Raw genomic sequence first — 18,975 nt, 5'->3', positions numbered from 1 at the left:
GCGCTCTAATTAGGTTGTTTAGAGCCTCGGCTCTATATAAGCGTTTATATCAAATTAAGTACAGCCTCATTTCATAACTCATCCAAAATTACAATTCAAGCATTGGAAAACTTTTACATCATTTGAAAGTTATGTTTGTAAAAAAAATTTATGATTTCAAACTCTAACAATAGTGTATATTATAACAAATTATTGACCACCCATTTCGCCCTAAAAATAAATGTTCACAAATTCGTAAGATCTGTTCCATTTTTTTAATTTTTAATTTTATTGTTTGTATTGAAAATTGATTTTAGAGCTATCATGGATATTTCTTTTGTCGAAAGTAATTTCCAAATGAGGATTCGAGATGAGGCTTTATTTTGTTCGATAGGGCTGCAGCCCTAAAGAAAGCTGTAAAACATGGGTGCGAATATAAGAAGTCTGTGACGCAAGTAGAAATATTCTTCAAAGAGCAGGGGTGTTTTCGTCCTCCAAAGCTCAAACGATGACTTCAGAATTAGATGGAGTGGCGGGAAACTCGCCAATTGCACCTGCCTACCCTGCGAAACCATTGCCCTCTCTTTCTCACTCCTCTCTCTTACTCTCAACTATTGGCCTTCTTTCTCTCTCCTCATCTCTCTCTCAATCAGAACCTCTCATCTCTCTCTCTCATGCATAGGGAAAATGGAGAGCAGCGATGGCAAATGGAGGAGAGATGTCGACGAAAATCTCCAAAGGCTTCACTCTCTGCTATTTGGTACTGACATAACCCTAGAAAGAGGCAATCCCTCAACCTCCCTTCTCCTAGGCCTTCAACTTCTCGGTTTTCTCGACTCTCGGTCCCAAAACCCCATCGATGAAGCCTTGGTCTATCCCATTCGTCGCCAAGTCTTATCAAAGATCACCTATGCTCGCCGATCCCTTGCACCAGACTCTGATCGGTAGGCTTTTCCATGCCTTTTTATGCAACTTCTCTCTCTCTCTCTCTCTCTCTCTCTCTCTCTCTCTCTCTCGTGGTACATTGAACTGAAATGGTGATTGGGGCAAGTGCTACAAGTTTTATGGCTCATGTTTAGTCAAAATGAGGGATTTATTTTGTTTCTCTGGGTTTTAATTTGAAAACGTTATAGAAGAATCTGTCTAACAGAAATAATGAAGCACACAACTTTGTCTGGTTTGATAACTAGTAATCACTTATCAGAAGAAAAAGCAAAGATTTTTGTGTACAAAACTTATAATGGGAATTAATTTAATTTATTGGTTGGTTTGTTTATTGCATGCTCTGTAGAATTACGCATTAACCATGGTCCTTGTTACTTTATTAGCATTTTTTGGATCAATACATATTAAAAGTGTAGTTGTTCTCTTTTAATATTGCCTCTTTTGAATTGGATTCGAGATTAAGATATTTCAAATCTCTTGAAATTTAAATTCTATATAAGAAAGCAAGGTGAAAATTCTCTTCTCCGCCAAATTCTTCATTTTTTGTAAGAAGTGATTTTTGACATGCAAAGTGGGAATTTCCATCTTTTCTTAGCTGTATTATTACTTTTCCATTTAAAAGTAAGCAAATCATGCTGTCGATCATTTGTTGTCTATGCAATATTCTTAAAGGCAAGAATTGTACTTGGAATAGTTTCTTTTCCTAAACGTCATCTTGTGATTGGAACTAATTTCTACTTGTCTTGACAAAATCATCGTTTTGGTGAATGGGATTGTTCCTTCTAGCTGAATTGGATTGCATTTAGTCATCTTGGTTTTGCAACAGTTCCCTGTCTACTTTCCAAATATTTGTTTATGGTGTGACTTATGAATAATCTACTCAAACACAATTAGTAGGCACCTTGAGGCACATAAGATAGCGGTTACATGGTTTCACCTCAAATTTGTCCCTACTCTCCTCTTTCTGGTTCCTCTGGGTAATGAGTCATAATTTGGAATTCTCCTTATTCAGCCAGGCATTTGAGCAAGCAAGAAGGAAAGAAGGCTGCATATTTGTCAAGAGGGGGGATGTGGATATGGATAAGATCAAGGAGTCCAAGTATTTTCAACCTCTACTTTGTGAATCCAGAACTGCTACTAGTGATTCTTCGGTATGAATGAACATCTTACATTCAAGTCAACATTTCTTAAAAAACAAAAAACTTACATTTTAAGCTAACATTTCTTCAAAAAAAATAAACACCTTACATTCTTTTTTGTTTTCTGTAATGCATAAGTGAAATTCAACACTAGTTCAACTTCAAATATAAGTGTTCTGTTTTTGTTGTTTAATGCAATCAACTATGGAGGTGGAACTTTCATTCTTTTTCGTTTTTCCTAATACGTGAGCCAAATTCAACACTAATTATTTAATTGAAACGTAGGCGTTCTTTTGTTTTGTTTTTCTTGTTCTTAGTGTAACCAACTACATAATTGGAACTTTCGACGTTTATATTACTCAAAAAGAACTTCCTTTGTTTGTATCCAGCATTTTTGTGCTCAGGGAGGTTTGATTTATGGGGTACAATCATAATAAGGTTGGATGTGTTGTGCTTGCTCAGATTTCCAAGCCCTCCATGTTAAAGGGAGACACATTAACTCAAACAGAGCCAAGGGATAAACAAGATAATGATGTAAGTGTGAAGAGTTCAAAAGTTTTGACTCAAGCCAAATTGACATCATTATACACCAATAGGAGTCTGAAGCCAACCGGCACTTCTTTCAAGGCACTTATGAACTCTGAAAGCAACAACTCAGATGAATCTAGTGCTGAAAAACTGAACTCAAATCGACTGAACCATATGAAAGGTCATGCCTCCCCTTCCTTTGTGCAAGCTGAAGAAGATAAATCTCATGAGAATGTTCTAAGGACAAAACGTCGTCATGTGTATGACACCACAGGGTCTCCGTCAAGCAATGACAACGCCAATGATGATAATATTTCCAATGGATTCGTGACTGCTAGAGTGAAATTGGTAACTTCTATGGCCATATTGTTATCCTTATTGGCATCTGTTTTGAAATTTCAGTTCAAATGTTTAGGAACCATTGCATTTCTTTGAATAAAGTTCTATCCAAAGGCATTAATATTTTGCATTGGATTTTACTGCTTTTGTCTGTCCATATTGCTATCCTTATTGTCATCTACTTTGCAATTTCAGGTCAAGCATTAGGAAAAATGCATTTCTTAAACTAAATTTAATTGCTTTGTTTCAAATGTCATGTGCAGCACAACATAGAAGGCACCCCTTATTTCTGTAGTTTGTGTGTATCACAATCATCATAAGAGAGAAATTTTGTGCTTGGCACTACTTTTTGCCCTTTTACAGCATTTCAAGTTTTCTGCTAGCTGTGCTTTAGAACTTTCAGAGATGAGATTTCTTTTAAACTACACTGGTGTTGTTTTTTTTTCTTCCTTGGTTTGTTCTTTATGGCTTTCATTAAGTGTTTCTTCTTGTTTTCTTACTTGATGGGCCTTATTATAAGTGGGATTTGTCAAATTAAGTGCCACCTGATCGAGTTGTGAATCTTATGAAGGATCGCTACGTATTCTGATCTTGTGAAATCCTTTGGAAGTGTTCTGGTGTTTTATCATCTTTATGTATTTTGTCAAGGCCTTTCCTACCTTCTAAAATGAGTAGGTTTTGGTTAAGTCATCATAGGATTGTACTGGTGACTGACTTAGACAATTTGTTGAACAAAAGCTTACCTAACATGATATTTCATGATTGCCTAGGATGATCTGGTAGGAACCCTATTTGATTGATCAAATTGGTTTAGTTTTAAATGTATTTCAGCACTATAGAAAATGATGTGGATTGTCTTAACAACTTAAACATTAGTACAGAATGATCAAGATCTATAAAGAGATCCATGAGAAAAAATTTGAGTAATTTGGTGTGCCTTGCAACTTGAAATTGGATGATATTGATTACTAATTTACTTCAATTTTCATTTTCTTTTAATCGGCAGTTATTTTCAAATATTTTTATTAATTTTTTTAGAATGAAAATTCAATGACCTTAGTGTTTTGCATGTCTTTGGATATCTGGCTTGTATTATTAAGAGGGTGATACCCTATCCTTTAACTCTCAGGCTAGAACACAAGTTATTAGAGTTCAAACCAACTGTAAGTCCAGAATTCTTTATTTTGCTCAAGAATTTGTTTTGCTAGTGATTTTAGTAAACATGTGATAAAAAATGATATCCAAGTTGACTCCACTTCTATCTAAATAAAAGCCATAGATGCCCCTTTCAGATTTTGAAAGTCCAATGTAAATTTGACTCCCGGAGATTACGAGCCCAATGTGTGCTCAGGATGTGAAAATATCTATGGCTTGAGCCTTGAAACAATATTTTTACCAAAGTTTTCCTGTCGGAGATCATGGAAGTTATCCACTTTGATAGAACCACATAAGCTTTCAATTGGATCGATCTTCCTCAATTTCAAATATGAAGTTAGAGAATTAGGCCCAGGTTTCAAAATGACTGGTCACCATTATTATCTAGGAGATTACAGTTGGATATATTTCTATTCTTTGAAAATGGACAATCTGACCTAGTTGAATTGTTGAATTAGGTATCTCTTTTTGAAAGAAATCATTGTCATGGGCTACACAATAATTTCATGTTGTATTTGAAATGCATGTTTCAGAAAAAATAAAAAGAAAAAAAAAAACCAAAGAAAAGAACAGAAGAAACTACCACAAAAGAGTCTTATTGCTACATAACCTTGTACATCTGTGTATGTCTAGAATAAGATGTTATTTTAGCGCAGTTTTAGCCCGGAATATCGGTGACCTTTCCAGGAAGTTTTTGAAATTTCAGTTTTGAAAGTCACTTGACTAGGTTCAACCAGTTAGAAACCATCAAATGTGAAACTTCTGGAGCTTTCTGGATGGGACATGCACATGATGAAAAGAAACAGAGTAGAATTGTGCTTCAAGGAGGTCGGGATGTAGGATCTTATTTATGGAGAAATCCCACATTCGAAGAAATGGTGTTTCGTCATGGGAATTGTGTTTCCTTACTCATGAGTAGAACCAACCTGCTGAAGCAGCTGAACAGACTCCCTCTTCATATGTTCCTGATTGCTTGAATATCCTGTTCCTGTTCTTCTAAAATTGTGTTCCCTGAATTCTTAAGATTTTTATCCTGTGTTTTTTTCTGGGAGAAAAATAATCGTAATTCTCTGAAAAATATTTATATATTTTTCATTTTAATGTATAATATTTTTTAGAGTAACGATACTATGAGACCCTCTCACATCCATGTGAGTAGGACCCCAAAGGATCACCATTAAATTTAGCACAGATCTCTAAAAAAGTCAAGTCCCACACCCATGTGATAACTTTTCTAGAGATCTGTGCCAAATTTAATAGTGATCCTTTGGGGTCCTAAACACATGGGTGTGGGAGGGTCTCACAGGATCATTACTCTATTTTTTATTTTAATTATACATATACTTCATTTTAAATATCATCTTACATTGTTCATCCTTAGCAATGGGAGGATGAGCCATTTGTTTTCTGTAATGCAGGAGATGGATGCGAGGCAGAAACAAGGCCTGACATGTTCACCAAGTGCTTCCCTCTCCCCATCCTCCGGGTTTGGTCAGCAAAGTGACAATAATTCAACAGGGAATATCAGGAATCCAGGTTTAAGATCTGTTGGAATTCCTCGCCGTGGCATACGCAGCAACTTTGTTCCTCCTGTGAGATCCAATGGGGCAAACACTGGAGGTACGACAGGTTCACGAGTTACAGGGAAAACAGATGATGCACTTGAAGAGTCCACAAGGAGATGGTTAGTTCTGTATAACTGGTTTGAGGACTGATTTGAGTTGCATTACATGTTTCTAAATGTAAAATGCTTTTTTAGTTAATCTATAACTTGGTTTATTGATTTCGTTCCTAACTTCAATCTACAAGCATCATTTACCTGCTCCATTCTTTATGCTCCAAACAAAATTATATTTGCATTTTCTTTGATAAGTAGTACTCGTGCTACGTGAACTAATGACCTAGTTTATAGCATTCTCCTGAAATACGTAGGAGTATCTTGTTATTGTCTGTGATGGGAACTTTGGACTCTGTTCAAGTATAATTTATCAGTTTTTGTCATCAATTTTTCTAACAAGTGTTTAAAGCTGCCCTACTGTCATCTTCTTTATCAGGTACGGATTCTTTGATTTCCTTGGAATTCTTATAATGGCCTACCACATGAAATTTTGGAAAGCTGCAATCTTTGTGAAAATTTTCTTTAATCTTGAAAATGGAAGATGCTAATTACAGGAAGTTCTGACTGCTTTACTAATTTATTTCTCTTGGCTTCCCCTTGAGGGGAAGTATACTATATCTATCCCTAGGTGCTGATGATGTTTATGGAATTTCACTTCCTAAAAATTTATGTTCCTCATGTGTTTAGGATGGAGCATGAATTGGGCATTTTGCAGTGATATTGTATCTGTTCCATTTTCCTTAATCTTTAGTTTCTTTAACACACTTTAGGATGGATGTTAGCAACTTAAAATGAGGCTAGTACTGTTTTATTTGGTAGTCTGTGCATCTTCCCCTTTCCTCCGGGGTTAGGCCTCGTGGATCCCATAATGTCCTTTATGGTGCCAGCCTTTTTGTTTGTACCAGTTATTTCTGGAAGCCTATGCCTGACTCATTTTTGCTGATGATTCAATGAATGCTTGTTTGATCATAAATATGTAGATGGAATGATAATAAATTATGTTATTTTGACATTTTGTTTGAAGGTAGTGTAGTAGTGATGTAGTAGTGATGTTTTAACAACCTATAGTTTCTGATTTCAGTTTGGAAATGCTATGTGGTCCTGATGGCGAGCTTCCAGAAAAGTTGAGAAACTTGGAACCTCGATTAATTGAACATGTTAGTAATGAGATAATGGATCGAGACCCCAATGTTCGATGGGGTGATATTGGTAAGGGGACCTTAGATGCTTTAACCTTTGTCGTACTTGCTTTCTAAGAAATTTTTTAATTAATTATTTCAGCAAACAAGTTATGATTCTGCTTCTAATTTTTTCTCTTGTGAAGCTGGCCTAGAGCATGCAAAAAAATGTGTGACTGAAATGGTTATCTGGCCTTTGTTACGTCCTGATATATTTAAAGGCTGTCGCTCACCGGGAAGAGGCCTGCTTCTCTTTGGCCCTCCTGTAAGTAATCTTGCAGATTAAAGAATTTCTCAGTTCGTTAGTTCGTGTTCTCATTGAAGGACCATCTTTTTCTAGGGAACAGGTAAAACTATGATTGGAAAGGCTATTGCTGGAGAGGCTAAAGCAACCTTTTTCTACATATCTGCCAGTTCATTAACGAGCAAGTGGGTATGTTTCCTTTTTATCAATATGTCCCTGTTGCATAATACAATAACTTCTTGCAGAAAAAGTTCATGAATTACAAGCTTTCTCTAATGATATTGAGCATCAAAGTTTGCAGACCTATAGCATCATGTTAAACTATAAGAAGTATCTTTATTTAAAACCAAAAGAATGAAAGAATTAATTCTATTGCAATCCATAATTGATAATGCAGCCAGCAACCATTTTGTGGTAATTTATTGATATTTTTGGTGCGGCATTGTGGCATACTAGTGCGTCTCCATGGTCATATGGAGAAATCTGTCAGAATGTGAAATTTATTTCTTGTCCTGAAATAATAAATTCAAGGAAAATAAATGTGTGAGAAAAACGTCCCTTATAAATTATGGGATTTAGTAGCAGCCCACATTAGTGTTTGAAAAATCAATAATCCAGATTAGAACCGGCCAATCCGGATCAAGAATCGATCGGAGCGATCAGGTTCTTATCAGTTGGAACGATCCAGTTCTCATCAAATATTGAGAACCGGCCGTTTCCCCCATGACTTAACATGCTTCTAATTTTATTTTTTATTTTTGATCTTGTCACTCAAAATTTTCAATATTTTTTAGTTTGGGGTGGTCAGGTGGCCCTTTACGCAGCCACGAGGCTGCTTCCAACTCATGGTTTAAGCATGCCTCCTTTTATAAGCTTGTTGCCCTTATTGCTCTTCAAAATTCCCTGATGTGGGATAAGTAAAAACAAAGTTTCCTTCGTGCTTCTATTATGAAGCTTTCCCCTTTGCCATATAGAAATAAAAATATAGTAACAAAATGGTTTCACTCACGCTTTTTCCTTCTCTCTTTATTTGCCATACCTAATAAGCACTCATACGATTTGCATGTGGCAAAAATCCAGTTCTTTTCCATTGTAAAAAGTTTATAGTAACCTTATAATCATAATTATATTTTGCAATTTTAAAATAACTAAATTTCTATTTAGGTTGATTAGTCTTCAACCTATGACTATTTAAAACTTGTACCGCCATTTTTTATTGTTTATCTGACTATATGTATCCAAGTTTAAAGGGCCATAACCCAGGGCTGGTCCTGATTAAGCAAGGTCCCGGGAGGGGTGGGCTGGAAACAATCATAACCTTTGGCTTATGCACAAAGTGGCTGGCTGGCCGCTCCCAGGACTGGAACCCACGCTCTTGCGCTGGCTATCCGAGCTTTTTACCGTCACACCAAGTGACGGCTCCTTACATGTATCCAAGTTTAATTATTAAAAAAGCTTAGAAAAAAAAGTAGGCAACCATTACAGATTCTTTTTTTAGCTTAACACTTAGAGCTTGTGGCTCTAATTAATAGTGAAACCACTCGACTTAAGAAATTATCCCTTCTACCTATGAAACTTAGGAAAATAAGAAAATTTTAAAGTAATTAAAGTAGAACAAGTGGAGGAATGGATTAACTCTCCAATATTTTTTAATTTAAATCAAGAAAATAAATGAGGCCTCAACCGAAGTGGAAGCGAGAGAGAAAGAGTGGTCAAATATGTTTGTGTGTGTGAGAGAAAGAGGGGTCTAATGTTTTTTCATGTGTTTGTGTATGTGTTTATAAGAGAGAGAGAGAGAGAGGGAGATATCCATTGTGTGTGAGAGAAAAATCGCACGCAAAAATGACAATGAGAATCACAAAATTAGTATGAAAAATTACAAAAATCATTTTGTCCTTCATTTCTTCACTGAGAATCACAAAATAAGTATATTTTTTTAAAAGTATTGTGTCAAAATTAGTATAAAAATAGTATCAAAATTAATATCAATAGACACTAAGACAAGAAATGACATTTCAATTTTCTCGTATTTTTGCAAAATAATGAAAACACATAATGCACTACCCCCATTTTTTGGAAACTTCAAAAGCAATATGTTTTAGGGGTTTTTAGTGATTTTTTTAAGTTTTTAATGCCTATTCCGGTCGATTCTCAAATCTGAACCTTCGATTCGACCGGATTTTTCATATGGACAATTTGGGTCACCAATCCGTTTTTTAAAACCTTGATTGAAGCAAGGCTCCTGTCTCATGCATGGGCATGGATACATCATATGCTGAAGTTGTGCAAGCCTACCTTGTTATTTTTTTTTCAGGTGGTTAATTTGCTACATTGGGGAGATTTATTAAGTCCAAGGAATCTTCTCTCGAGTTGCTCCTTATAACATAATTATGACAATAAACAAAAAGCTGCTCCTTATAACATGCGATTAAGTGTTAGCATCAATGATAAGTATCATACTTGCTTATCTTTACTTTAATGGATTGGTTATGCATGCAGTAATATTTGAGAAGCTTGAGTGGGATATTTTGGACTTGCCTGAGTTGATTTGCCTGGACTACTTGCTGATTTTTTTTTATAAACAAAATACTAGAATGGAAAGACTAGTTTTGACTTGGTGAATATTTTTACACTCAAGGGAGGCCATGAGTCTTTTGCGAGGTCCCCATGACCACTTTAATAAAAATTTAATTTTATGTTTTAATAATTTTATTTTGAACACATCAAGAAATATTATTTAATGACTCAAGAGCGTTTTCTCAACCTGGGAGCAAACTAGTTTGCAATCCATATTTGTGTAGACTCAAACACGCATAAAAACTTTGACTCGCACTAATGATGATGATAATTATGATGATGATGATCATCTCTCCATTCTCGATTCTCGACTCCGTTATATTCATTCCACATTCACGTTTTCATGGGTGACTCGTGTTTCTTTCTTGCGGACTACTATCATTTCACTCACCCCTGAAATTTGGAAGCATCGCCACTCTTCATCAGTTTGTAAATGGGAGAAGTCTCTGATTTGAATATCATTAAGAGGCATTATGTTGATGCATGCTGATGGTACTTAAACTGTATTTGCCATCAATGTCAAAAATTATGAATGGGAATTGGTGTGTTGAAACAATACAGTTGTCATAGTCTACTTCACAATGTTATCATCATCGTCCTTTAAATACTGTACACTAATAGTAAACCTGTTTGTTATTTAGGGGTCAGTGTTCTCAGGTTTACATTGCAACTTGGTTCGGTTTGGCTGGGGAAGAGAGTGTTTCAGTGCTTCAGCAAATTTGGGGAATTCCTGGGACAAAAAGAAAATTGAAAAGGAAAATTGAAAGAACACAAAGAAATATTTTTGGCCGAGAAATATTTAAGAGGCCTAACTGCTGGCTGAGGCTAAATCTGACTCTCTTCAGTTTGTAGTCTGAAGCTGAGGGCTTTGGCTTCTTTGGCTGAAACAAAGTGGATGTGATTTGATCACATGACTAGTAGTGGTAGCATGAATTAAATAATTTACTTTTGTAAGCTTGATTTCTGTAGATTCACATTGGATTCCATTTTAGGTTGCCAGCTTGCACCTAAAATCTTCAATGCCATGTTGATGTGATGAAGATGTTTAAATAAATTTGTCCTGTTTAATATTATATCTGATTTATCCATACTTAGAGGTTCTTGCTTATGGCCTGTAGATTGGGGAGGGTGAAAAGCTTGTGAGAGCTCTATTTGGTGTTGCTTGTTGTCGTCAGCCTGCTGTCATCTTTGTGGACGAAATTGATTCACTACTTTCCCAGGTATGTCTGCTTCTTGGAGTTCACTCTAATTGGCAAATCCTGAAAAATGAAGTGATCTTATACTTTGAAGATCAAAGACATATCATGCCCAGAAGTTAGTGTATTCATCATGAATGCAGCGTAAGTCTGAAGGGGAGCATGAATCAAGTAGAAGACTTAAGACTCAGTTTTTAATTGAGATGGAAGGCTTTGACAGCGGAAATGAACAAATTTTACTTTTAGGTACTGAAAACAAATCTATATCCTGTAGTTCTAATTATTCACAGTTACAGTTGATATTATCCATGGGGCATGATAATTTTTTTGATGTCTCTTATGGCTATAACTGAATGGCTCATTCTTCTGTCTCGTTGAACTGAAAAGAACGCATTTTTGTCATGTTTCTGTTAAATTCTTACCAGCTTTTCCTTTTACATGGTTTCATTCTTTGTCAATGAATCTTTCTTCCTTACTAGATGTTTGCCATCAAATTTTGTTGGCTAATTTTTCGTCGAACTTAAACAGAAGTTTGAAGAACAAGATAAATGGATCTCCAGTTCCTAGGTTTGATTATTTGTTGGGAATCTTTATGTAGTTGCCATTGACTACAGGCATATTGGGACCGGCTCTTCATGACAATTCAGGGTTGAACATGCCCCCCTTTAATGAGAGCGAGTGCTGGAAATGGCTTTTACCTAATTAAATATATGCTGTAGTGCTAGATATCTTTGTTGTCTTGTCGCTACTAAGGTTGCTCTCCACTGTACTTTGTTGGAAATGGACTGTGAATGCGGTACATAATACCCCACTGTTTACTGTATTACTCTTTTAGGTCACTTTCTTAGTCATTACTAGAAAGTCAGTTGCTGCAATTCAGCACACAGACAATAATGACTAGTGGGAGTATCCCTTGCAACTTCTTCAGCAATGTGGTCAACAATCTTTTTTTTGATAATGTTAACATTGTATTACTTTAAAAGACGAAGGAATACATAGATTGAGGGAGGAGAGGACCGAGAATACCCACGAGACAGGTATCTCAATCAAAAAATCGGTTCACTGACCCTATACAAAATATATCCTTTTGAAGTGGCTGTATATGAAAGATTGAGGTCTAAAAAAAATGGGCTTAAAAGCACACCCTATTACAAGAAGCAGCAAAAAATATCTATTGTCCTAGACAACCTCTGTGGTCCAGAGCAAAAAAGGAGATGGACCAGTCATTATCTTCCATGTGTGGTCGTCGCCGTGCTCCGTTTCTAGCCAGAAGGTCAGCGAACTCGTTTGACGTTCGCCATATATGCCTCCAACAGACGTTGGTATCCCTGCATAAGTGGTAAATTTCGTCAAATATCCTAGATAGGTACCAAGGGGGGGGTACTGGTGCCTGCTGCCCATGATAAAATGTTTTGAGCGTCTCCTTCCACCACCAAGGATTGGCCCCAAGATGGATTAAAAAATTTTAGGCCCATTAGGAGTGCCAAGGCTTCAGCAAACTGTGAGTCTCCATGTCCGACATATTCTGAGTATGTCATGAGAACTTTGCGATTGTGGCCATGGAAAACCCCCCTTACTCCTGAAGGGCCCGGATTTCCCAAAGAACAGCCATCGAAGTTAAGCTTTATGGCATTTTCTGGAGGAGGCAACCAGTTGTGAGGTCTTTGTACCTTGAAGGGCTGGAATTGGATAATGTTCTTAAGAACTCATAGGAATCCCACCAAAGATGCTTTGGGTGGAAGCCCAAAAAGTTACAAGGATGTAACCTTATGAAATAGCGCTGAAACATCATTTTTGTGTCCTTGAAAGACCCTCTCATTTCTTTCTAGCCATAAAACCCATATGGTAGCAGCGATTGCTGCCCTCCACCAGGTTCTACCTGCTTTGGGCCAATGACCACCTGAGTAATAAACGAATAAATCTTTAACCGAAGGTGGGAGGACCCAATGGAGACCAAACAAGTGGAGAATTAGTGTCCAAAGCTCAAAGGCCATACTGCAATGAAGAAAGAGGTGGGGATTTGACTCCTCTATCAGGCACATTGCACATCTGTTTGGGAGTGGCAAACTTTTTTGAAGCTGATCGAGTGTGAGAGCCTGTTGACAGCTTGCTATCCAATTGAAGGTCTGGACTTTTGGAGGAGCTATTGTGTTCCAAACTTTGGAAGGAGGAGAGGTGCGATTTAACGGAAATGTAGGAGGTTGGATAAGTTTCTTATAGAAAGAGGCTACTGAGAACTTACCAGATGGGGATATAGTCCATACCAAAGAATCATTCCCTGATGAAGGTAAGAACAACGGGTGAAGAGCAGCCGAAAGGTTGGTGAAAGCTAAAGTTTCCTCCTTGGAGAGATTCCTTCTAAAAGAAGGATTCCAAGTTCTATGCCCCCTTGCCAAGACCATTTCATCTGCTATAGTGGACTCTTTGTTGGAAGAAAGTTGAAAAAGGGTGCGAAATAGGTCCCTAAGGGGAGCATGTCCAATCCAAAGATCAAACCAAAAGCGCACTCTACTGCCTTGTTTTGGATGGAAGCTAAGTTCTTGCTTGAACTGAGCAGGAGAGGAGGCGAAGGATTAGCTCCTGAAGCCCTGGTGCAGGAGACCCTTTTAGGCACCCATTTGTGACTCAGAATGTTGTATTTATTCCGAATAACCTGTGCCCAGAAAGAGTTTGATTGGGTGGCCAATCTCCACCACCACTTCCCCAGCAGAGCCAGATTATGTTTTCTTAGATCTCTGATTCCTAAACCACCTTGGGATTTGGGCAGTCGGACTCTATCCCAAGAGATAACGTGGTGTCTCGTTTTTTCTGCTTGGCTGGACCACAGAAAGTTCCTCATTAGTTGGTCCAGCCTGTTAGCCACCGACGCTGGCATATCTTTGGAACATAATTTGGGATTGAACAAATGATGCTACTTTTATTGGAAAACCTCAAACTACTGTTTGGGCATTTCAACTCTTTATGATGTTCTGGTTGTAATTTGTCCCATGTCAATGTGTATAGCCGGTCACTCTCTCTATATTAGGGCCTGAGACTTGCTTACATAAGGCATGTGGGTTGGTGAAAGAGCCCTATCAAGAATTCTAAGGTTGCTACCAACGTCTTAAGAATCCTGGTCCGTCATTCTGCTCTATTAAAGACTATACTATTAGTGAGGCCATAAGTCCTTTTGAGCCTACCCATTGCCTTTTTTGAGCCTTCTACTTGAACTATCTTGCACCTTCTAACAAGTGTTGTGCTGGATCTGTGCCACACATGGTCAGCCCACCAAGTCTACTCTCTCATCTTATTGCTTGTTAGTGCCGCACCTAAATTTTCCTGAATGTATTCATTTAGAATTATGTCCCTTTTTGTCTTGCCACTCATCCATCTTAACATCTTCTTCTTCGCTACATTCATTCTATGAGTATGTTGTTTTTTGATCGCCCAACATTTCGCTTCATAGAACAAAACTGGTCTCATAGAACTTGCCCTTCATCTTCATTGGTATGTAGCGATCACATAAAATTCCATTTGCACATCTCCACTTCGTCCACCTACTCTAATTTTATGTGCGACATCTTCTTCAATCTCTCCATTGTCTTAGATTATCAACCCAAGATATCGAAAATGCGCTCTTTTTGGTATTTCATGACCGTCAATTTTAACTGCTTCCTCGTCTCTACTACTATTAATATTAAACTTGCATTTTATATACTCTATCTTAGTCCGTCTAAGTTTAAAACCTTTAGATTCTTGAGCGTCCCTCCAAAGTTCTAACTTTGTGTTGACGCTATTTTGAGTCTCATCAATGAGCACTATGTGACCTGCGAATAATTTCCACCACAGTACATCATCTTGTAAGTGTCTAGTTAAGTCGTCATAACTACGATAAAGAGGTATGGGCTTAATGCTGACCCTTGATTTGGACCTATTGTCACTGAAAACTCACTCGTCTCTCCACTAGTTGTTCGTATATTAGTTAGTTCTCCATTGTACATATCTCTTACCAATTGGATGTAGTGTCTTGAGACTCCTTTCTTTTCCAACACCCACCAAATCAAATCTCGAGGTACCCTATCATAAGCTTCTCTAGATCAATAAAGCCCATGTGGATGTCTATTCCCTTCTCCTTAAACCTCTCAATCAGCTGCCTAAGTTGGAAAATTGCCTCGGTTGTTGACCTCCTTGGCATACAACTGAATTGGTTTTTTGATACGCTCGTTTCATGCCTTAATCGTTTCTCAGTCACTCTCTCCCACATATTCATAGTGCGACTCATAAGTTTGATCCCTCAATAGTTTGCACAATTCTGTATGTCTCTTTTGTTCTTGTAAATAGGTACCATAGTACTTTTCCTCCATTTGTCTGCTGAATATTATCTGTAGACAGACTATGTTTACAACTATTCTGAAATTAATGCTTAATAAATGTATGTGAAATGAGTTTTGAGTACAGTCAAGTGTGACTGTGCAATAAGACCTGGAATTGGTTGGCTTTGAAGGGCTTTGCTGATGCTGGCCTGGCCTGAAAACTTTTGGCATTTGGATTAGTATTTTGGAGAAGACTTCACACTGAGAACTTTGCAATGCTTTTTCTTGACATGATGCAAGTCAAACTTTTCCATGACTTCTAAACCTTGCCTTTTCTTCTTGTCCACTTTATTTCTTGCAACCTGTCATTAAAAGCACTCATTCTAGTGGACATGGCCTCCAATGAAAGTATATTTATTGATTGGAAAAAGAAACAGGCAAAGTCCAACCATAGTACTGGTCCGTTTACTGTATCTCCCTTGACCTAAGTCATCATCATACTTCATTTCTTGTAACCTGTGTCATTAAAAGCACGCATTGGAATGACATCTCTCTAGTGGACATGGCCTCCAATGAAAGTATATTTATTGATTGGAAAAAGAAACAGGCAAAGTCAAACCTTAGTATTGGTACTTTTACTATATCTCCCTTGACCTAAATCATCATCATCAACATCATCACAGCCTTTTCCCAACTATTTGGGGCTGACTCCCTTGACCTAAATGTCCTTGATATCTCTCTTTGTGTCTGCTATTCTTGTACTCGCTTTTGCATTCTTAGTTACCACTGGATGAGATTCCATTGCCAGCAAGAAAGATAATGTTGTAATGTTGTACGGGATCAAGGTTTTGTAACTCAATGCATAAAACAAAATGACCAATTGAGGATCGTAGAAATGCATATTATTATGTTTCATCAGAGGAGTTTGGCAGAATATTCCAGGGCCATCACCAGATGAAGCTATAAGCTATGCATATGCATTGGTTCATGCCTAGCGCTATTTCTTATGCTCATACACATGTACATATTATTTATATCCATGTTTACATAAGGAAGCGGTCTCTATGTGGCCAGCCTGCATATTGTAGAAATGCAGGCTTGGCAATAAATATATTTTTTAAATATAATTTGATCCTAATTTTTAGAGAATATATAATCTTTAATATGGAGATCATGAATATCAAAAAAAAAAAAAACAATTTTGAAAACTAGAAATAATAAGTATATTAAGAAAATATTTGGGACTGTTAGTTACAATTGTTTTTAGCTGGACCACCTATTTGCATCCATCTTAGCTGGACCACCTATTTGCATCCATCTTTAAGATGGATGCTTTATACCTCCGGACTGCATATTGTAGAAATGCAGTCCAGCCCGCATGAAACAATTTTCCTTTACATAATTGTCTTTACATTGAAATAGGAGCAACAAACAGGCCACAGGAGCTTGATGAGGCAGCCCGAAGGAGACTCTCAAAGCGTCTGTACATACCTCTACCACCTTCAGGTAGTGATGGATTAACCTCTGCTCAACTTGTATTCAAATGACCAAGGTTACAAACATATTTGTGTTGGCATTGAAGAAGCTAGAGCCTGGATCGTGCGAAATCTGTTGGAGAAGGATGGCCTGTTTAAGCTTTCGGAAGAAGACACAAATGCCATTTGCAGGTTAACTGAAGGTAGGTTTTCTTTAGATCTATGAATCTTTTCTTTTTTTCCTTTTTCCCTTTTCTCTTTTTAGTGTATCTTCCTGTTTGTTAACCATATTTAGCAAAATTCAGAAGCGAAACATTAATATTAAATATCAAGGAAAAGAAGTAAAAACATTTAGATATTACACAAACAGACGTTCATTAATGGAAAATATCTGGTAAAAAGGAAGCCATTCCATTGTTTGCATTTCATGTTTCTTGGTTTTATTAGGCTATTCGGGATCGGATATGAAGAATTTGGTTAAGGATGCATCAATGGGTCCACTTAGAGAGGCTCTATGTCAAGGCATTGAGATTACCAATTTGAGGAAGGAGGATATGAGGCCAGTCCTGCTTCAGGTAATTTCACCCAGGTGCTTGAGTCAAAATGGACATCAGCTTTTTTGTTTTAAGACTTTTAAGAGTGGTGTATTTTCTTTGTTTTTTTGTCATTTAGGATTTTGAGAGGGCATTACAAGAAGTCAGACCCTCTGTTTCTCAACATGAGTTAGGAGGCTATGAGGACTGGAATAAGCAGTTTGGCAGCCTTTCTATTTAGGATTTATTTGTGACCATGTCGTGCCTATGCTGCTTCTAGATCTGCCAGTGTTCCAGAAATGTGTTCATTGGACACCGTAAGTCACTTGAAGAAGTGGGTGAGCGAATTGATGTTTGTTGTACATTTCAGTTTTAAAATGTTCAGGGACACTGGTTGGTTGATGAATCATTTCTCCTGTTTTTTTTTGTTGTTGCTTCTATAGTTGATGCATGGTCCTATTAGTTTTTGGTTTTTCTTTTGGGTACGGTTTGTGTAAGGTTGCCACCTTAAACAATTAAGGCGCACCTCCAAATTTTTTCTCCTAAATATAATTTTGGTGTAAAAAATTCTTAGGATGGTTTGAGAATTTATTTTGATCTCTAATTATAAAATCTTAAACTCCAAAAATGGTTAAAATCAAATAGACCTATGAACACTTAAAATCTTGAAAATGGACATTCTAGATAATGTGTTGCAAAATGCACTATTTTTAAGACTCAAAATCTTTTTTTCTTTTCATATTCATACATCTTGATGTCAAGATGATCAATTAGAAGGTTTTTCAATATCAAAACAACTTTTTGTAATGGATTTTTGAGGTGCACCTTAGTTTTACATTTTAAAGTTGCAACCTTATGTAAATACGGATGAGTGCAACCTTTTCCTTTTTTTTTTTCTTTTGCTCTTGTAGAGTTCTTCGATAAGAATGAGCCCAATTCATGTTTCTCATTGTCAACCACAAATACGGATGAACATGGGAGGGTAACCCATTTAATCTGCAGGATCAACTTGCTACCTATTGTAGCATGTTACAGTGCTTCAAAAACTCCCAAGCCAACTCGAAACTACCCAAGCCCACCCAAAACCGGTGGATTACTTTTGGGTCTAAAACCCCAGCAGTTTTTCCAAGCTCTCATAGGCTTTTTTATGTAATTCTTTTGGTACAAGAACACCTGTATTGGAAAATTCTGAGCCTGTGTAGAACCAGAGGGTGACCAGTTCGAGCCGGAGGTGAGATTTTCAAGGCACTAGTGGTTATTGGATAGGAAGTGCGCTATCATTCTTGAACATGCTCGTCACACTTTCTAAGAGCACTCCTCAATGGTAATCTAGTGAATTTCACCCAAATTTAGAATTTGATCATGAGAAAGCTGAGCTCTATCTTTATTGGTAACTAGGCCCTCATTGTTATCAAAGTAAATTGGGCATTTATGTCTTTTCACCCACATATTTTACGTAAAGGAGATTCTTATGAACCGTATCGCTTTTCTTCTCAGTGGCCAATTTAACCGCACTATCTCCAAAATCGAGTTGAACTTAGCTGGTGACCAGACTAAAAAATAAATAATTCAAATGCATGCCTCGATCAGGCAGAAAAAAAAAAGGGGAAAAAGACAAACCACCATTTCTAAAATTATAGTCTCAAATAATCTCCTGGTCCTATAACTATCCTATAGACGACCCCCAGAGTTAAATAAAGTTCAATAAAAAAGGATATTTAAATTTAAACATAGCCGATCGGACAATTCATGGATATCTCGTATACTCACAAAAAGA

At 37.1% G+C, this 18,975-nt stretch overlaps 1 protein-coding gene across 17 annotated transcripts; it reads left to right on the top strand.

Annotated features, from left to right (window-relative positions):
- The first annotated feature begins 468 nt into the window (after window positions 1-468).
- Window positions 469-17,625, top strand: LOC18438142 (P-loop containing nucleoside triphosphate hydrolases superfamily protein). Of its 17 annotated transcripts, none has more exons than XM_088869506.1 (14): window positions 498-923; window positions 1,941-2,075; window positions 2,526-2,772; window positions 2,866-2,939; window positions 5,504-5,769; window positions 6,785-6,912; window positions 7,028-7,146; window positions 7,222-7,314; window positions 10,821-10,922; window positions 11,042-11,144; window positions 16,613-16,696; window positions 16,773-16,868; window positions 17,113-17,240; window positions 17,338-17,625. In XM_088869506.1, the coding sequence occupies exons 2-14, from the start codon at window positions 2,001-2,003 to the stop codon at window positions 17,437-17,439; spliced, it is 1,617 nt and encodes a 538-aa protein (XP_088725632.1). In that variant the 5' UTR covers window positions 498-923; window positions 1,941-2,000; the 3' UTR covers window positions 17,440-17,625. The 17 variants fall into 17 exon arrangements, 4 of the variants coding, with proteins under 4 accessions (XP_020525517.1, XP_006848394.2, XP_088725632.1 ...); XR_016057510.1 differs by having other exon boundaries at window positions 521-923; window positions 1,937-2,075; window positions 7,229-7,314; XR_016057505.1 differs by having other exon boundaries at window positions 521-923; window positions 1,937-2,075; window positions 7,222-7,310.
- Window positions 17,626-18,975: the final 1,350 nt, after the last annotated feature.

This window comes from Amborella trichopoda, chromosome 6 (genome assembly GCF_054954075.1).
Source record: "Amborella trichopoda isolate Santa Cruz 75 chromosome 6, AtrichopodaSantaCruz75HAP2 v2.0, whole genome shotgun sequence".
In the NCBI taxonomy this organism is placed as follows: Eukaryota; Viridiplantae; Streptophyta; class Magnoliopsida; order Amborellales; family Amborellaceae; genus Amborella; species Amborella trichopoda.
This window is presented reverse-complemented; position numbering and strand designations above follow the sequence as displayed.